The following is a 17,700-nucleotide window of genomic DNA, read 5'->3' on the forward strand; positions in this document are numbered from 1 at the left end:
AAGGAGGAAAACAAAATTATCGTTAGCTAGATGTATCTTAGGAGGTGACCACCTTTCACTCCCCAACTCAAGATCCTCAGCCTTCCTTTTTTGTCTTATCTCTATGGAGGTTGTCTGTAGAACTCAAAGGACAGGCAGCTATGATATGATAATGGGTTGTATAGCAGTCCCCCACCCCAAAAGAAAGGTGGTTGGGCAGGAGGCGCATATTTTCTCTCTTCTATATATATCATGTGTGTTTGTATCAGTGTACAGACTATATCCTGATTTTCTCAACTGTCAGAAAAAAAAATTCTCCTCCTAGCTTGTATCTGCTAATCCAGGATGTCATCAAGATTACTACTAAGCTACTTACTACACTGTGTAGGATGGTGTGCCTTAACTCTACTGCTTTTGTTCTGGGAAAAGTCTACACCTAAAGATATCTCAGTCAGGCCAGAGATTCTTCCCTAAAATCCCTCTCTCTTCTTAATAAACCATGCTGTAGAGTTACAGAAGACAGGAAAAGGAAAATAATTTCATTAAAACCTCAGCATCCCCATTTCATTAAAACCTCAGCATCCCCATCCCATAGTATAAAAAGACTGTACTGTCTTTTTATTTAGCTGGCTAGACCTCTAAGACATGGTATTATGTTGTCAAAGTAAGAATTCAGCGGCCCTGCTAAAACCTACCTTAATGACTGGAGAGAGTGGGGAGTCAGCCAGCCCAGCAAACCATACTCACCACGCCTCCCTTGTCCCCCTCCATGAACTGAATGATCTGGCAGGATGATTTCTCCCAGAGGAAGATGTGCCCACAGTCACTACCGCTCACCACAAACTCACTCTTGGGGCCATAGAAATTGACGCCTTTTACTGTAATGATAAATGAGGGAATAAACCGCATGAGAGCTGGCATCAAGCCTAAATATTTACCTCACAGGAAATTTATTCACAAATCTAAATCAGCTAAGAGCCAAGAATTTCTTTCACTTTCACAAAACAAATCGAGGGATTATGCATGTAAAATAGATAGAATAAGAATCATCATACCAAGTCCCAGAGACGATTTATAGTCTCCCAAAGAGGTCCATGGAGCTGAGCAGTGTACAGTCCTCAGCAACAGCCGCTATGGAGCAGCCACCAGCCTTACTGATGCCTCACCTGTCCCAGCCTGAATGGCCCCAGACTGCCCACTCTAAAGCAGCACTGTCCTATGCCCTACAATTATCCTTGGTATCTGTGATTCACTGGTACCCTGTCTGTGCTTCCTGGGTCATTAGATGACCTAAGGCAGGTGGAAGTTTATGCTACAAAACGGCCTAAAGCACCTGAGGTGGGCTTGCTACCAAGACTGAACAATAGGACTCCACCCTCTGAAATTAATAAGAGAATCCAGGAGTCCCAACTGCTATGTCTAGTACCATATCCATCATAAAACTGGAACACTTCCTTCTGTATGCCCATGGACCGAGGTTAAATATAGCATTTCCCCTCTCTTCTCACAGTTCAAGAGAAAAAGGAAAACTAACTGCTCTCTCCCAGTCAACACTGTAACAGACATCTGTTATGAGCACTAATAACAACCAAGAGCAGTGATTTCAACTTGTCTATACAAGAATCAAACAGGTAGCTTTTTAAAACTCCTCATCAAGTTGTACCCTATACCAATTAAGTCAGAATGGATGGGTATGCGAGCCGGCTTCAGGTGACTTCATCGTATAGCAAAGTTTGGGAACCACAGACAGAACAAAAAAGGCCAATCATCACTGCAAACCTGGGTGAGGTGCTATCGCCATTCCTGCTCTTCTATCTCATTCAAAAGAATTATTTCTTCCTCTTCCTTAAAAGTACAAGCTCACCCCCCTATTTTAGGCAATTAGTCTTAGTACCACTAACTAAGGAGGGCTCTCCCAAACTCCCTAGTAAGTCTTTTAATCCTGAAGTTACCTGAAATCATAAGTTTTCATATATATATACATATATATATATTTTATATAGTCAGTCTAGTTTCCTTACACCCAGACCAAGTCTAACATCACTGTCATGGTGAGAAATGCTCCCGACCCCTCTCTCCTCTAGCACAGGAGGGCTGATGAAAACTCCAGCCCACTTAGGCCTGTCCCTTGGTGATGGGTAGCCTTCTCCTTTAGGTAATTCTTATTTGCACAACCTAAATGAGATACTGTGGTTCTTCAAATCAACAGGCTTGGGGTACAGAAACCTAGAAAGACAGCCTCACCTGTGGCATTATTTCTGTGGCCCTTATATCTCTTAATATACTGGGCCCCATCACTGTGAGAGGAGTTGAAGAGGTAAATGTCTTCATCATTGTAACTGGCCAGGAGCTCTGCCAAGAACAAGCACACAGCAGTGAAGGCAAAGGCTGAAAAAAGCTAGGACTAGGAGTTGGGGGTTGGGGTGGGGCTTCTTGCCAGTAGTGCCCCCTCCTAACACCCAGGTATAGCGCCCATCTTACTCAGTTGGAACAGCAAGCAATTCAGGTGTCTAGGGTAGACTAGGAACACGCTGCCAACTCAGGGGTAGCAGAATGCTCAGGAAGACCATACCCATTAATTCAGGAATGAGTCAAAGGCGTAAGAACCTGCTCAAGCAAGTAGCCTGGCCTTCAGGACAGGCCCTGCCAAGTATCAGCTGTGGCATTCTGCGAGTGCCTGGCATCTCCAAGGGTCATCTGCTGCATCCTCCCACTGTGTGCTCACCGTCAGCGACTACTCCCCACGGCTCCACTTGGAGCTACAGCACAGTGGTGAGCACGGGAGGGCACATGCCTCGCTGGCTCAGCAGCTCCCTAGACAGAGGGGGCATGCCAGCCTAGGAGCTGGGCCCTGCTCACGTACCTGTGCCGTCGTGGCTGTACACAAGACAGGTGATGTTTGCTTTGGACTCACTGTTCACCTGCAATAAGGAGCAGATACTGACTGATGCCCCACCCCCCCATTTATTACACCACCTTCAGGAAATAGGTTTTCCTTCAAACTCCCCTATATCTTCTCCCAGAGTCTGAGAGAGAGAGAGACAGAGAGAGGCAGAGAGACAGATAGATAGGAGTACAACTGATGAAACTTGACCAAATTAGGGGGAGAGGGCTTTCTACTGGTTGTCTTCTGTGTGCTAGCCATTTCATATGCACATTATCTTGTTAGGCTTTACCACTGTGGTACAAGGCAGTTATCTGTATCTCTTTTTGTTGGTAGGAATATTGACGCTAAAGGAGGTAGGGTGACTGCCCAAAATCACAAAACTGCTAAATGGTAGAGCCAGGATTCAAATCCAGGTGTCTTTTGACTCCAAAGTCCAAGCTCTTCCCACTATGTCAACAAGTCTGGTGGCAGGCTTGGGGTTGAGTCAGGGAAGCCTGGAGCCACTGGCCCTTCATGAATCTTACCAGGTGATGAGGGCAGAATTTCTTGAGTACTCCATTGTTTTCATTCTCATCAATCTTCCTCTGGTCATAAATCCTACAGAAGCAGCAATGAAAATGTCAAAACTTACAAACAACCCTTGAAGAACCGAAGTTAAATGCAATGACTAGAACAGCAGTCAGATGGATGTCAGAACAGATAAAAGACATTCCCCAATTCAGCTTCTGGCTTAGGCTTTTCCTCAAAAATCTTCTCCTACCCCTCTTTCAAACAAAACTCTTTTATCCAGGTACTTCTCATTTCAAGTAGTAATCCTAAATTACATTATTTTGAAGTGGCTTATCTCTTCTCTCAGCGTTTATATCACTTACGATTTATCTGCCCTGAAATAACATTATAGATCCTTTTCTATGTATGCTGCTTCCCCAATACGGTTTATTACTCATGGGCAGAGACCATGCTTTTTGTAAGTCAGGGAGTCCTCAATCCCAATCCCTCCCTGAAATTTTATTTGGCTACTTTCCCCCTAGTTCTCCCCACAACTATTACAAGCTACCACCTATATCTCAAGACTCCCTCTATTCTTCCATCTTTCCCATCAAGCACCAAACTACCTTCACCTTCCCTCATCTTTCCAATCCAAACTTTAATCATCTGTGCAACCATTTATGACACATAGATTAGGTGCCAAGTATTATACCAAGTGCTAGAAATACAGTGAGGAGCAGGCCAGATCTAGTCACTGTCCTTGCACATCAGTGTCCCCCAATCTCCAGCGTCTCATCCCTCCAAGGGCCCTGTTTAAATCCTTCCACTGACCTTTCCTACTCTTGCTTTTTCTGTCCCCCCACCTCCCCACCACGCCATCAGTTAAATTATGGAAAAGAGCAATCTGCTTTTAACATTTTCATTCCCTCACCCCCTATTCATTTCTCAATCCATTCTAATCTAGCTTTGGCTTTCAATTCACTACTGAAACTTCTCTGGCTAAAGTCATCAGTAACCTAAGCACCAATGCCAACAAGATACTTTTTTATGTCTTTCTCTCTTCTTGACGTTATTCATTATTCCTTCCCTGAAATACTTTCCTTCCTTGATATCCAACCACAAGCACATGGGCTTGTGCTTCTTTGTTTATCCCTTAAATGCTAATGTTGTTCAAAGGTCCAGTCTTAAGTTCTCCTCTGACTCTAAATAAGGAAATTTTAAAATCTAGAGTTCAAGTATATGTGAATGCCCAGAAACTGTGCTTACATGTATTTTTCCAAGGAGACGGGATCATAGTTCTCGTACTCTCAGAGGCCAGAGACTCAAAAGGGAGGAAGAATTCTGCACTATACTTTCTTCTGGTGATCAAATTCCATTACCAACATTTTAACTACCACCTATATGTAGATACATGTCTCTTAGATCTGTGTCTCCAGCCCACACTTGTTCTGAGTGATCTCTACATTTATAGCCACATGCCAAATGAATGTTGTAATGGAATGCCCAAAACAAAATCATTCTCCTTAAGATCATTCAAGATCTACCCTTTCCCCCAAATCTTTGTTAATGGCACCATCCTAAATTCAGGTGGCCAAACCAAAAATCAGGTCCTTTCTTCTCCTATATTTCTTTCCTGTCAACAATTTGACTTCCTGGGTATATTTCTTCACTATATCTGCTTTCTCCACTCTTATTCATTCTTTGCCTACATTATTTGTAGTAACCTTCTGATTTCCTTGCTCATACTGTCACCAGAATTACATCTAACATGAAAAATTTAATGTAAATTCCATAATTAAATCTCTTCAGTGATTTTGTACTTTCTAGTAAATAAGGTTCAGACTACTCAATATGGCTGTCTACCACTCCCAAAGATCCTATACATTACACACACACAGCTATGCTTTCTTAAATATACCATGTCTCATCTTGTTATCCTAATACAATTGTTTCCTTTACCTGAAATATTTCCCATTTGTCTTTAATTTTCTTTTGTGAGAAAGAACAGCATAGTTAATGGTTTCCACCATATTGAAGGAATCTGAACTGAGTTCAGATACTATGCTACTTACTAGATGAGTAATATTGGGTAAGTTACTTAATATTTTTAATCCTTATATATCTGTTTCTTCAGAATTCTCCTTGAAGGCAGAAACTATACCTAGTCCACTGTGTATCTAGCACACAGCAAATGCTCAGTAAATGCTAGGTGAACAAACAAATTAATCAATGTATGTTTGTATTCTCCACAGTTCATTAACAAATATCCTGCATACACAGACTATCTGGGAAATGTTTTTTAAATGAACCAATAAAAAAAGAAAACAAATAGGAGACTGCTATACTATCAATTACTACTCTTCAGCAAATATAGCTGCTAACAATCAGATCTGTTTCCCTCTAAGTCTAAATCAACAGCTTTCAAGTATCACTAGGTCATCATTATGTTCCCAAGTCATCAAATTAGTAAAAAAAAATTTTAATTAAGTATTTAATATTCTGGTGTATGGAACATTCTGTGTTCCTCAATATCTAAAGCTCTTTGCCCTTCTTTTATCTTTCTCTTTCTTCTGTAAGTATTTATTTAGAACCTACTATATTCTAGATATGATGCTTGAGACTGCTGCTGCTGCTGCTGCTGCTTAGTCGCTTCAGTTGTGTCTGACTCTGTGTGACCCCATGGACGGCAGCCCACCAGGCTCCCCCATCCCTGGGATTCTCCAGGCAAGAACACTGGAGTGCACTGCCATTTCCTTCTCCAATGCATGAAAGTGAAGTGAAAGTGAAGTTGCTCAGTCATGTCGGACTCTCAGCGACCCCATGGACTGCAGCCTACCAGGCTCCTCCATCCATAGGACTTTCCTTGCTTGAGACTAGGGGTTGGCAAATTTTTTTCTTAAACGGCAAGGCAGTAATTATTTTAAGCTGGCAGGGCCATCCAGTCTCTGTCACAGTAACAAATGACTATGGCTATGTTCTAATACAACTTTATTTACAAAAACAGTGTAGACTGCTAACCCCTGTGCAAGAAAGTGGTGATACAAAAATACAAAAAATTCTCTTATTATCTGAGCATAGGACAGAAGCTTGTCATTCAAAAAAAATTTTTTTGATTTATAATACTTTACTTTATTAAGCAGTTTTAGGTATACAACAAAACAGAGAGCTGTATAGATGTTTTCCACACACTCCCTGCCCTCACACAGGTACAGCCTCTCCCATTATCTAAATCACTCACCAAAATGGTAGTTTTTTAAAAACCTACACTGACATACCACAATCACTCAAAATCTACAGAGTTTACTCTGCATTCTACAGGTTTGGATAAATGTATAATGACATATATCCATCATTAACATCACAGAGTATTTCCACTGCCATAAAGAATCCACTGCCTATTCCTCTCTCTTGCCCCACCCCACCCCTGGCTATCACTGATCCTATTTCCACACTTTTGCCTTTTCCAGAATGTCATACTGTTGGAACATATAGTATGAAGTCCTTACATACTGGATTTTTTTCCCACTCAGTAATATGCATTAAGATTCCTCCATGGCTTTTCATGACATGATAGCTCATTTCTTTCTAGTGGTGAATAATGTTCCATTGTCTAGATATACCACCATTTCACATACTGAAGAACATGTTGGTTGCTTCCAAAGTTTGGCAATTATGAACAAGGCTATAGACATCCACGTATAGGTTTCTGTATAGACATATGTTTTCAACTTGTTTAAGTAAATACCAAGGAGCTTAACTGCTGGATCACAGGGTGCCAGTTCTGGAGACACTGTCAAACTGTCTTCCAAAGCAGCTGTTATTATTTTGCACTGTATGCATTTTCCTGATGGTCATCTTTCCATTCAGTTATCTGAATATCTTAAGTGAGGTGTCTGTTAAGGTCTTTAGCTCGTTTTTGACTGGGTTTTTTTTTTTTTTTTGCTATTGAGATTTAAGAGTTATTTGTGTATTTTGAATAACAGTCCTTCATCAGATGTGCCTTTTGCAAGTATCTTCTTAGTCTGTGGCTTATCTTCTAATTCTCTTGAAAGATACTGTCACAGAGCAGAAGTTTTTAATTTTAATGAAATCTAACCTATCAATTTTTTCTTTCATGGATGTCTTTATAATGCAAGGTCTTCTAGGTTTTCTCCTATGTTATCTTCTAGGAGTTTCATAGCTTTGGGTTTTACTTTCAGACTATGTCTAGATTCAGTTTTTACATGTCGATGTCCAGTTATTTCAGCACCATATACTGCAGAGACTATCGTTTCTCCATTTTTTGCCTTTGCATCTTTGTCAAAGATAGCTCAACTATATTTACGGGGGTCTACTTCTGGGCTCTCTATTCTGTCCCTTTGATCTATTTGTCTCTTTCACCAATATAATGCTGTCTGAATTACTGTAGCTTTATAGTAAATCTTGAAGTTGGGTAGTATCAGGCCTCCAACTTTGTCCTTCTCCCTCAATATGGTGTTGATCTTTAGTCTCACCTCACAAACTTTAGGATCAGTTTGTTGATATACATAAAGTATCTTGCTGGAATTTTGCCTGGAACTGCACTGAATCAACAACTCAAGTTGAGAAGAACTGACATCTTCACATTATTGAGTCTTCCTGTGCCCCTGACATTTTAAATCAAATGAAGAATAGCGCCGGCACTGTCTCAACACTCTCACTGCATGTCTCTGCACAGGCCTCCAGGCCCTCACTGACTTTAAGCGCCTCTCTTCCCTCCTCACCTCCTCTTCCTGCCATGCGCCTTTAACCTAGTGTTCTCTCAGTGTCACTGATAACAACCAACAGGGAAGCAAAGGACTATTTACTGACTCTGTTTTATAAATCTGGGCCTATTCCAAATCCTTTAGCAATAAATTTACATGTCAACCAATCACACTGCCAAATCTATCACCACACGATTCATTTATCTGATATAGTCTCCTTTCCTTCACTCCTGTAAATTCTTACACCAACCCAAGCAGGATTTAGTAGCAGAGACTCAAATTGCTATCACGCTTCACCTGCCTACCTTTTTTCTTTCTCCCTTCCTATCCCCGCTTTTTGATCATATTCCAAAAAGCATGGCTCTCTAAGGTTTCCCTTAAATGCTCCTTCACAATCCTAAACTAAAATTCAGTATTTACGATGCAAAAGCCTTGAGGATAAATAAGCAATTCCTCTGTACTCCCTTAGAGGTTTTCCTTCAGGCTAGTGAAAGTTAATAGTGCTATGATATAAAATATTCAGCAAAAATATTTTCAGATTCATACTGTAAGGTGAGCCTAAAGTTTCGTCAAAGAAAGAATCAGAAAGGAGGAATTCCAATATACTCAATGAATGAAGAGGTGCCAGAGAAATTGAGGATGATGAGAGACGAGCTAGGGTGTTGGAAGGGCCGTCTGCTCATAGGCAATCAGTTGAGTTCAGTCACTCAGTCGTGTCTGACTCTTTGCAACCCCATGGACAGCAGCTCGCCAGGCTTCCCTGTCCACCACCAACTGTGCCTCAAAATCGACATGTGCTTCTGTCACATAAACAGCCTATGACATGCTGAGAATTTGGCACGCAAAAAGGGATAAAGAACACTGAGGCTGATAAGAGTCAGAAGATCTGAGTATTTCTCCTTGTATCGAAACACTGAAACAAATTTCCAGCCCCATTCTAACCCTCAGAAAGTATCAGCTTTGGATAAAGGCATTATCAATTGCAGTTATCAATACAGACAATGCCTCCATTTTCCTCCAAACATCAAGGTCCTTGTGGTTGAATTATCTGAATTCACAGACTTTTCAATGAATCCAGAGCTCAAGCAGGAAATACAAATTAGAAATTTCAGTAAATGCTTTTTTTGGAGGAAGCAGCACTTGAAAGTTTCAACAACTAAACCCTTTTTTGGATCAACAGCTTCTTACCTTAAAAAAAAAAAAAACTACTGCTACACATTTGCTATTGGTCAATAGAGGAAAGGAACTTAGAAGGCAATGAAAACAGGGGAAGAAGAGAGTAACAAAGTTTCCCACTTCTCTTGTAGGGCTCTCAGGGATTTCTAAAAATTTAGTTCATCCCTGTGATTCTTAATAAAATTAATTATAGAATACACTTATAAAAATGGAGAAGGCAATGGTACCCCACTCCAGTACTCTTGCCTGGAAAATCCCATGGACAGAGGAGCCTGGTGGGCTGCAGTCCATGGGGTCGCAAAGAGTAGGACACAACTGAGCAACTTCACTTTCAGTTTTCACTTTCATGCATTGGAGAAGGAAATGGCAACCCACTCCAGTGTTCTTGCCTGGAGAATCCCAGGGACGGCGGAGCTTGGTGGGCTGCCGTCTATGGGGTCGCACAGAGTCGGACATGACTGAAGTGACTTAGCAGCAGCAGCAGTTATAAAAAATACCCTCTCATTTAAAAAGGAAGATCATGTATTTCACCACTATCAGAAAAACATAAAGTCATTCATTTTTCTATAAATCTCTTTCCTCCCTTTCAAACTGACGATCCCTCGGCAACTAAAAAAATATACTTGAGACAGACCAACTGGGTAGGGATGGGATATAACTGTGACAAAGGGTCAAGGAAACTAACTGCAGTCACATGTAGTCATGGACTGAATCCATAAGTTCTGTTTCCCCTAGGATATGCCTCAATAGACAATGTTACAAGAAATGTTCAAAACAAAAATATCACTAAGGATAAAGAAAAGTGGTTCAGGATACTAGGAGCCAAAACCTCTAAGTTCACAATGAGAATTTCCAAGTCAAATAAATCATTTCTGAATCTGAAACCAGTATTCAAGATTTCTAGTGCATGTTAACTTACATATGAAAAATGGTGGAAAGTATTTACTAACTAGAGCACTTGCTAGTAAACCTGGGTTTACGCTAACTACTAGATGGAGACCTCAGTCAATTCATCAAACTTCCTTAAACCTGATAATATCCTCAACATGTCAAGCCATCCCTCAGGGAATGTTAATTACGGAACAGAATACATCACAGAAGTTTAAACTCTTTGGAAGATGGCAAAAAATGAAAGATGGTGGTTTATGGATTTCTAGGCAATTCATACCTTTCCAAAAGGGACAGCTGGTAGGACACAATGCATCACAATCTCAAACTCTCAAAGAAGCAAAACAGCCACAGACTCACCTTACAAACTGGTCTCGTCCACCCACTGCAAACTGGTGGGTGTTGGCAGGATTCACATAGATTGTATACAGCCCCACCTTCTTCTCCTTTTCTTTTGTCACCACCAGTTTCCTTCAAGAGTAGAAAAGTACAAACGTTATATTCTCCCAAAGAGTCAGACAGTCATGGCAAGGGAAAACAGAGTAATGCAGACACAGCTAATAAGAAACCAAACATTTTCATTTGGAAAGAAAGAAAAAAGTGGTTTTGTTTGTACATTGCAACAAGAAAAGAAAAATATAACCCACTGCCATATATATTTACTAAGTGCTGCTTTGGAAACGGAATAAAACATGTAGTGCTTCTATGGTGTTCCTCAAGAAGTATAAAATTAAAGGTATATGAAAGTATCACTTCCCAGAGTCTCAGCCTGAGTCCAATATGATGATAACCAACCATTAAAGAGACAATACCCACATTTTCCCACCTTTTACTTACAAATATATCTTTCCAATCATCTGGGAGCAGGGAGTGAGAGGAGGATGAATCATAGGAACAGTGGACAGAAAAGACTTTAAGGTCAAAATCTACCTCCCAGATTTCAGAAAAGCATCACTTAAAACACAGTTTTAAAATGCACAAAGAAAAACGGCAATCAACAGTTAATCCAAAGGGAAACAATATTAGTGTTCCCTTATTTGAAGAAAACTAGGAGAGGAGATTCTTATGAGGACAGCTATTTACAAGGCTGAAAATAATTTCTGAATTATTCTTCTGGTTGTACTACAAAAACAGGTGATTCTGAAGAGGGCATGGGACCCCAAGGAAACCTTATAAAATTTCCATAATTTGTCCCACCTTAAGGGTGGCCCTATGACTACTCTTTCTAGATTGAAGTGTCCAACCTATGAAATATGACATCATAAGGATTAGTAAATTTATAGAAGACAGGAAAGGAAGGGTTGGACTTGGTTTTTTTTTTAGTGCCAAATAATATCTATTATCTGGGTCTACCATGGTTTATCCATTCACCTACTGAAGTACATCTTGGCTGCTTCCAAGTTTTGGCAATTATGAAGAAGAGTTTTCATTTTTAATTCTAAGCTTTTGTTCATTTCTGGTGCTTAGAGAAAGAACTATAATTATGACAAGTTTCTTTGTAAATGTTAGCATCCTCTCTACATGGTCAAAGTCACTCCAACCTAAACTGTTCTAGGCAAAGAGGAGAAATTTTATTAATATTTAATTTTAAAATCTCTGTAGTTTTCCATTCAAAGAATAGTGTATAGAGGTCATTAAAAATAAATGTTATTAGGGAAAATATAAATACACATGTACCCAACCCTCAAAAACACAAGGCAGAAAACAAATCAAAAAAGAGTTTCAGGAACAAAATTAGCAATGGAGAAGAGGCAGCTCCGAGTTTTAGATAAGGAAGAGGAAGAGGAGTAGATGCTGCTCTTTTCCAGAGTACTGTCTCATTTCCTAAGCAATCTGGATTTTTTCAGAGGGAGAGGGTTTCAGACAAACATAAAGTTTACCATGCAGAAGCCAAATGAGGAAATCGAGGTGAAAGATTATGAAGTTATTATGACAGCTCCACTGTCATCTAATCCTGACAAAGAACTCAATCTTTCCATGCCTCCATATATTCACCTAAAACAAACAATTCTCTCTCCCAATATGTAAAAACATGGAGTACCTTGAGCTCTCCATGGAAAATGCAGAGGTATAAATATGATTAATAATGGTAGCAGGGGAAAAAAAGGTTTGACACCAGAGCAAGGCAGCAGACAAAATCATATGAAACAAATTTACCAAATTTTGCCTTAAAACTTGCAGTTTTAATGAGCAGGTATGCTCTAAGAAAAAGGGAAATTATGGATCAAACCACAGGATTCTTTTGAAGAATATCTCAAACCAGCTTTCACTGGCTAAAGGAATATCCCCCCTACAGCTCTAAATCTCTTTTCCTATGACATTAGCCAATTCCACCAGCTTCCAGAGAGTCAGCTATTATGGATACAAAAAGGAAATATTCCCCTATGTCAATCTCATACAAAAATGCCTAGCATATAAGCGGATGTTAAGGCACCAGCTTAAGATATTCTAGCCATGACCTTCACATTCAGTCCTCCAACCTCATTCCAGCCTTTCACTAATTCAACCCCTAAAGCAAAAACTTCTTGAAGACCCACTGTATCTTATTTTCCCAGCTCAGAATCTGGGAAAAAATAATACAGTAAATAATCTAGATAATCTATCAACTAGGTCATCATTAAACAAACTGTGGTACACCAATGTTATGATATATATGTCATGGTTAAAAATGAGGTAGGCCTTTTTGGTCTGACGTAGAAATATCTCCAAAATGCATTATAATGTGAAAAAGGCAAATTGCAAGAACTTAACATACACGCAAGTTTATATACACATACAATTATCCCACACTGGAGGGAAAAGCATATATGTATATAGTAAAGATACGTAAATGTACATAAAAAGGACTGAAAAGGCACTCAAAATTTTTAACAATAGTTATCAACAGCTAGAAAAGTGGGAGGCAGGGGAGGTATACATGAGGCAGCATTTACATTTTGTCCATGTGCTTCATTACTGCATCCACACATGTTTTCTTACAAGCGCAATAAAAATGAAAAAAGTAAACTAATTAGCAGCTACAATTTAACCAGGTATAACCACGGTGCCAGGCTTCCCTGGTGGCTCAGTGGTAAAGAATTCACCGGACAGTGCGGAGACACAGGTTTGACCCCTGAGCCAGGAAGAGCCCACATGCCACAGAGCAACTAAGCCCGCGCGCCACAACTATTGAGCCTGTGCTCTAGGGCCCAGGAACCTAACTACCGGGCCCTCGGACACAACTACCGAAGCCACGTGCCGCAGAGCCCGCGGTCCACAGCAAGAAAAGCTACCACAAACAGAAGCCTGCACGCGCAACTAGAGGGTAGCCCCCGCTCACTGCACCTAGAGAAAAACCAGCGCAGCAACGACGACACAGTGCAGTCAAAAAAGAAAAAAAGCCACCACACTGCCACACACTACGCTGAGGTATCAAACACATTTATCAGTAATCCTCACAGAAACCAGAGAGAGAGAGAATGAGACTGACTGACTATATCCACAGCGAGGCTGAAGAACCTGAAGTTCAGAAAGGTTACATGGGTCACTACTAGTAATGCCCAAATTAATATCTCACCTAGGTCTGCCTGGATACAAACAAGACGCTATGCTCTTTCTATGGTATCACACAGCTAAAAGCAGATATAATTTACCCATTAGTCTCAGATTCATGTAAAAATGAGCTATGATATGATGAGTTCTACTACAACTACCAATATTTTTAAGAATCACCATTTAATTTTTATGTTTCTATACATAACTGAAGTGAAAATTACACATGAGCATACCTCTAAGCTGCCAGTAATGTGCTTCTTGTGGGGAAACTCAGCGGCACCCAAATGAACTAGAAGATCATCCAGTTATTACAGCCCACAATATAATAAGATAACTGAACTCTGCTTTAGAAATGAAGCTAAGCTGAATAGTACTTTATTGCTGAGAAACAGATAAACAACAAAGTAAGGAATTTCCCTAAACTAATCCATTTCTTATTATAAACACAAAGGAACTATTCTTTGTGTTTAGTTGAGAATTATCCAGGACATGTGTAATATCTTTAAAACCTAGGACATCTGCAATACTTTCAAGGTCAAGAAATTCAAATTCTATAAAAATACTACTGCTATACTTACGAAGCTGGTCGGTCTTGTCTGAGGTCAATGGTGAAGACAACTGCATCTTCACCGGCAGACAGGAACGTACAGGGAGAATCTGGTTCCAGGGCTAGCTGAAGGAGAAAAAAGAGAAAGGATAAGGTTTCTAAAAGATTAAAACTAAAGGTTGTCTAGTTCATTCCTTTATATTTATGAAGGGCTGCATTTACCATATCTCAGCAAGACAAATACCTAGCTTTTTTTGTTGTAAAATCTCAGGAAAGAAGGTAATTTAATAAGCCCACTGTCTCTTGTGTGTGAATTACTTACAGCTTGTTTATTCTATACAAGTCAAAAGCACAGGTGATTTGCTACTTTAAGTCTCCAGGGGATTTGAACAGTGACACCAAAGGAAAACACTGCCATTAGGGCTCATTCTCAAATCAATTCCACACCCTTAGGTGGGGAGAGAAATGGCACCCAAGTTTCATTCTCTAGAGCTTAGTCCTAAAAGTTAGTTGTCTAACTAGTAGTCTTAAGAATCAAAGAAATAGGTAATTTTCACATTTCTTGAGTCATCTGGGCAAGAAAAGCTATATATTTTATATATATTCAGGTCCACCTATATATTTGTGCAGGGTTTATAAAAAGAGAGGATGATCTTTTCATGGCATGGAAGAAAACAGTGCCTACTCTGAGACTAGGCAGTTCTTGGCTCCTCACTGCCTGCCACCATGACTATTTGGCCTATATTCCCAGCTCTAAATAGGGCTTCCAGAAATAGTGCTGTTTATGCACTGAGTGTTGTGGACAGGAAAGTTGGAGCTCTCACATATGAGAAGCCAACAGCTAGCACCTTTGAACTGTTAAAATGTTCCAAATACAGTAAGGGCAAATTTTAAATGCTTGGGAGGCAAAGGGGGGGCCTCGAGGATCTCCAAACCAACCATGGCTCAGCTTAGGAGTTAAGGATAATCAGGTGAATGCTGCATGTGCAAGATTCTGAGAAGTTCTGGGAGACTGCTTTTTCTCCAATCTTATTTACAAGTCTTAGGACTGAAAGAAGTGACGCAGGTATCCATAACAAAGGGGACACAGTGGACAGAAATACTGGAGGCCCTTGGCTGAGATCCACGGAAGAGCTAAAATGTACAACCTTTGGGACAAGGGCTTACTTACCTTGTGGGATGCTCCCTTGTGCTGGGCCACACGCTTTGTGTTCTTGCAGCACTGTGTAGCAGACAGCTCTGCTACCCGAACCTGTCCATCACGGGCACACATGGCCAGGGTGGAATCACCACTGTTAGGAAGGAACTTGGCCTGGATGTTAATTAAAAAAAAACAGGACAAGAGAAATTGAAGGAGTGAATCCGAGAGGTAAAAACATGATGACAATCCCAAATCATCCCCTTTTGCTATACAACAGCTGGAAACTTAGACCTCCTGCTCTCGTACAGCTGGCTCAAGTTCAATTTCTTCCGAGGGTTAAAGGAGAAGAGAAAGAATTTCTAATATGAGAGCATTTCTGTTGATTCTGGAAGGTTGAACTGGTTTAGGTTAAGTACTCAGGTGAACTAGGACTAACCCAGTAAGAAAGAAAGGTAAGGGAAAAACAGAGAAGAATCTTCCTTGATTCAAGAAGTCAACAAAAATTTGCTACAAAGATAAAGGAAACCAGAGGGGATACTGGGAAAGGAAAGAGAACATGCTTAGGGATAAAGGTCTAGTACTATATGATGGATGTGCTGCTAAGTAAAACTTCCAGAGAATAAAAATGCTAACTTTATCTATCAATGATTTATTAAGTACCAGGCACGGTTCTAACTGCTTAGCTTCTATTGTTATTTAATCTTCATAACCCTGTACGTTATCAGTCCTAAATTAAAGGCAAATAAACTGAAAGACAGAAGTTAAATAAACTTGCCCATAATCACACAGCTAGTTAAGGGTTTGGGCCAAGATTTAAACTCAGTAGTCTGGTTCAAGAGCCTCTTTCTGTTCTTATATTATATGCCTCAGAGCACGGCATTAGTGCCTTCCTGATGATTTCCAAACACCCTTCCTATATAACGAGGCTTCTAACAGTTTCTGTGCTCAAGGAAACAACAGATCACCATGAGTCTTTCAGTGTATTTAACTCTTCTAAGTCATTATGGGAGCCAAGGTATGACCAACTCCTGATATCTAATTCCTACCACCACTCACTATCACTCTTACTTCAGCAGCAGCTCAGGTCTAACTCATGCCTGATTTTCTCAATTGCCAATCTGTTCCCTTGCCTCACCTGGAAGACATTGCTCTTGTGGCCGCTCTCAAAGTCCAATACTGGCTGCCGCCGCACCCAGTCCCAAACCACCACTTTCAGGTCATCGCTGCCACTGGCCAGCCAGGTGCCGCGTTGGTTAAAGTGCAGAGTATTGACACAGCCAGTATGGCCTTCAAGCCCATGCTGCAGGCGGAAACGCTGCACAAAGACTCTTGCCCCACAAGCCTCATACACAAAGCGGGCACTTGAGCCCAGCTCCCGCTCCCGAAGGGCAGGAAGGGCTTGCCAGCGAGGTCGGGGCAGGGCTGATGTCTCTGAGGACACCCAGTCTTCCAGGGCCCGCTCATCGTCTGATGAGTCCTGGTCACGATTGGCCCGCTTGCGCTGCACACGACGACGAGGATGCTCCTCCTCCTCCTCCTCCTCCGAGCGGTCATGGACTTGGCTCTCGTCATTGACCGAGTAATGGCCGGTGTCCTCCATGCTGTCAGAGTCCTTGTCTTCACCTGAGCTCTCTGTATCTGTGCCTCGACTCTCTGTGCTGGTGCGGTTGGGGCCACCATCGTCCCCGGTCAAGCTCAAGCTCAGGTCTGAAGCCTCCACTTCAATGCCTGAGGATGTCTCCCTCCCCTCCTCAGCACCAGACATCTCCTCTGGACTGCTAGACAGGCTTCCTGCATGTTAGTAAGGAATGGGTAGGTGAGGGGGCAAAATAAGGAAATAAGATAGTGACCAGAAGGATTTCCTCTCCATAGTCTAAAAAAATCATCACATCATGAGACCCATAAACCAACACTGGTCAAAAATGTTTTCATTACAAATGCTTATAAAGAGTACCTTCTAAGAGGGAATCCCGAAAAGATTAAAGCCAGAGATACCCACAAAGAACTGCAAGACACACAAATGAGAACCGCAGGACAACCAAAGATTATATAAATTCTCAAGAAGCAAAGCACTGGCAGATGTTATTAAAGTATGCCTGAGCCTAACTACCTTAGGCTCTGTTTTGCTAGATGGACATCCATTAGTTATAGCAATTAAACTGAATATAAGGAAAAAGAACAGCCATCCCCAGCATGAATTGGCTTGAAAAGAAAAGTTTATCACATTCTAGATCTGCCATACTGGTAGTTATACAGTAACTGGGTCACTTTGAGCAATATAATTCCCAACAGTCAGATACTGAATTCTCCTATCTAACAGCCAAATTATATACCA

At 40.9% G+C, this 17,700-nt stretch overlaps 1 protein-coding gene across 5 annotated transcripts in view; it reads right to left on the bottom strand.

The window, feature by feature from the left end:
- The window catches only part of DCAF8 (DDB1 and CUL4 associated factor 8), a 39,355-nt gene that overhangs the window by 6,034 nt on the left and 15,621 nt on the right, over window positions 1-17,700 (bottom strand). For all 5 annotated transcript variants that reach the window (XM_070365938.1, XM_070365927.1, XM_014480851.2 and 2 more), the window contains 8 exons: window positions 16,501-17,156; window positions 15,396-15,536; window positions 14,256-14,350; window positions 10,504-10,614; window positions 3,391-3,463; window positions 2,843-2,900; window positions 2,224-2,331; window positions 727-857 (listed from right to left, as the gene is read on the bottom strand). In XM_070365938.1, the coding sequence (XP_070222039.1) occupies window positions 727-857; window positions 2,224-2,331; window positions 2,843-2,900; window positions 3,391-3,463; window positions 10,504-10,614; window positions 14,256-14,350; window positions 15,396-15,536; window positions 16,501-17,156 (1,373 nt within the window). The remainder of the gene's footprint in view (window positions 1-726; window positions 858-2,223; window positions 2,332-2,842; window positions 2,901-3,390; window positions 3,464-10,503; window positions 10,615-14,255; window positions 14,351-15,395; window positions 15,537-16,500; window positions 17,157-17,700) is intronic.

The sequence above is a fragment of the Bos mutus genome, chromosome 3, assembly GCF_027580195.1.
Source record: "Bos mutus isolate GX-2022 chromosome 3, NWIPB_WYAK_1.1, whole genome shotgun sequence".
NCBI lineage: Eukaryota > Metazoa > Chordata > Mammalia > Artiodactyla > Bovidae > Bos > Bos mutus.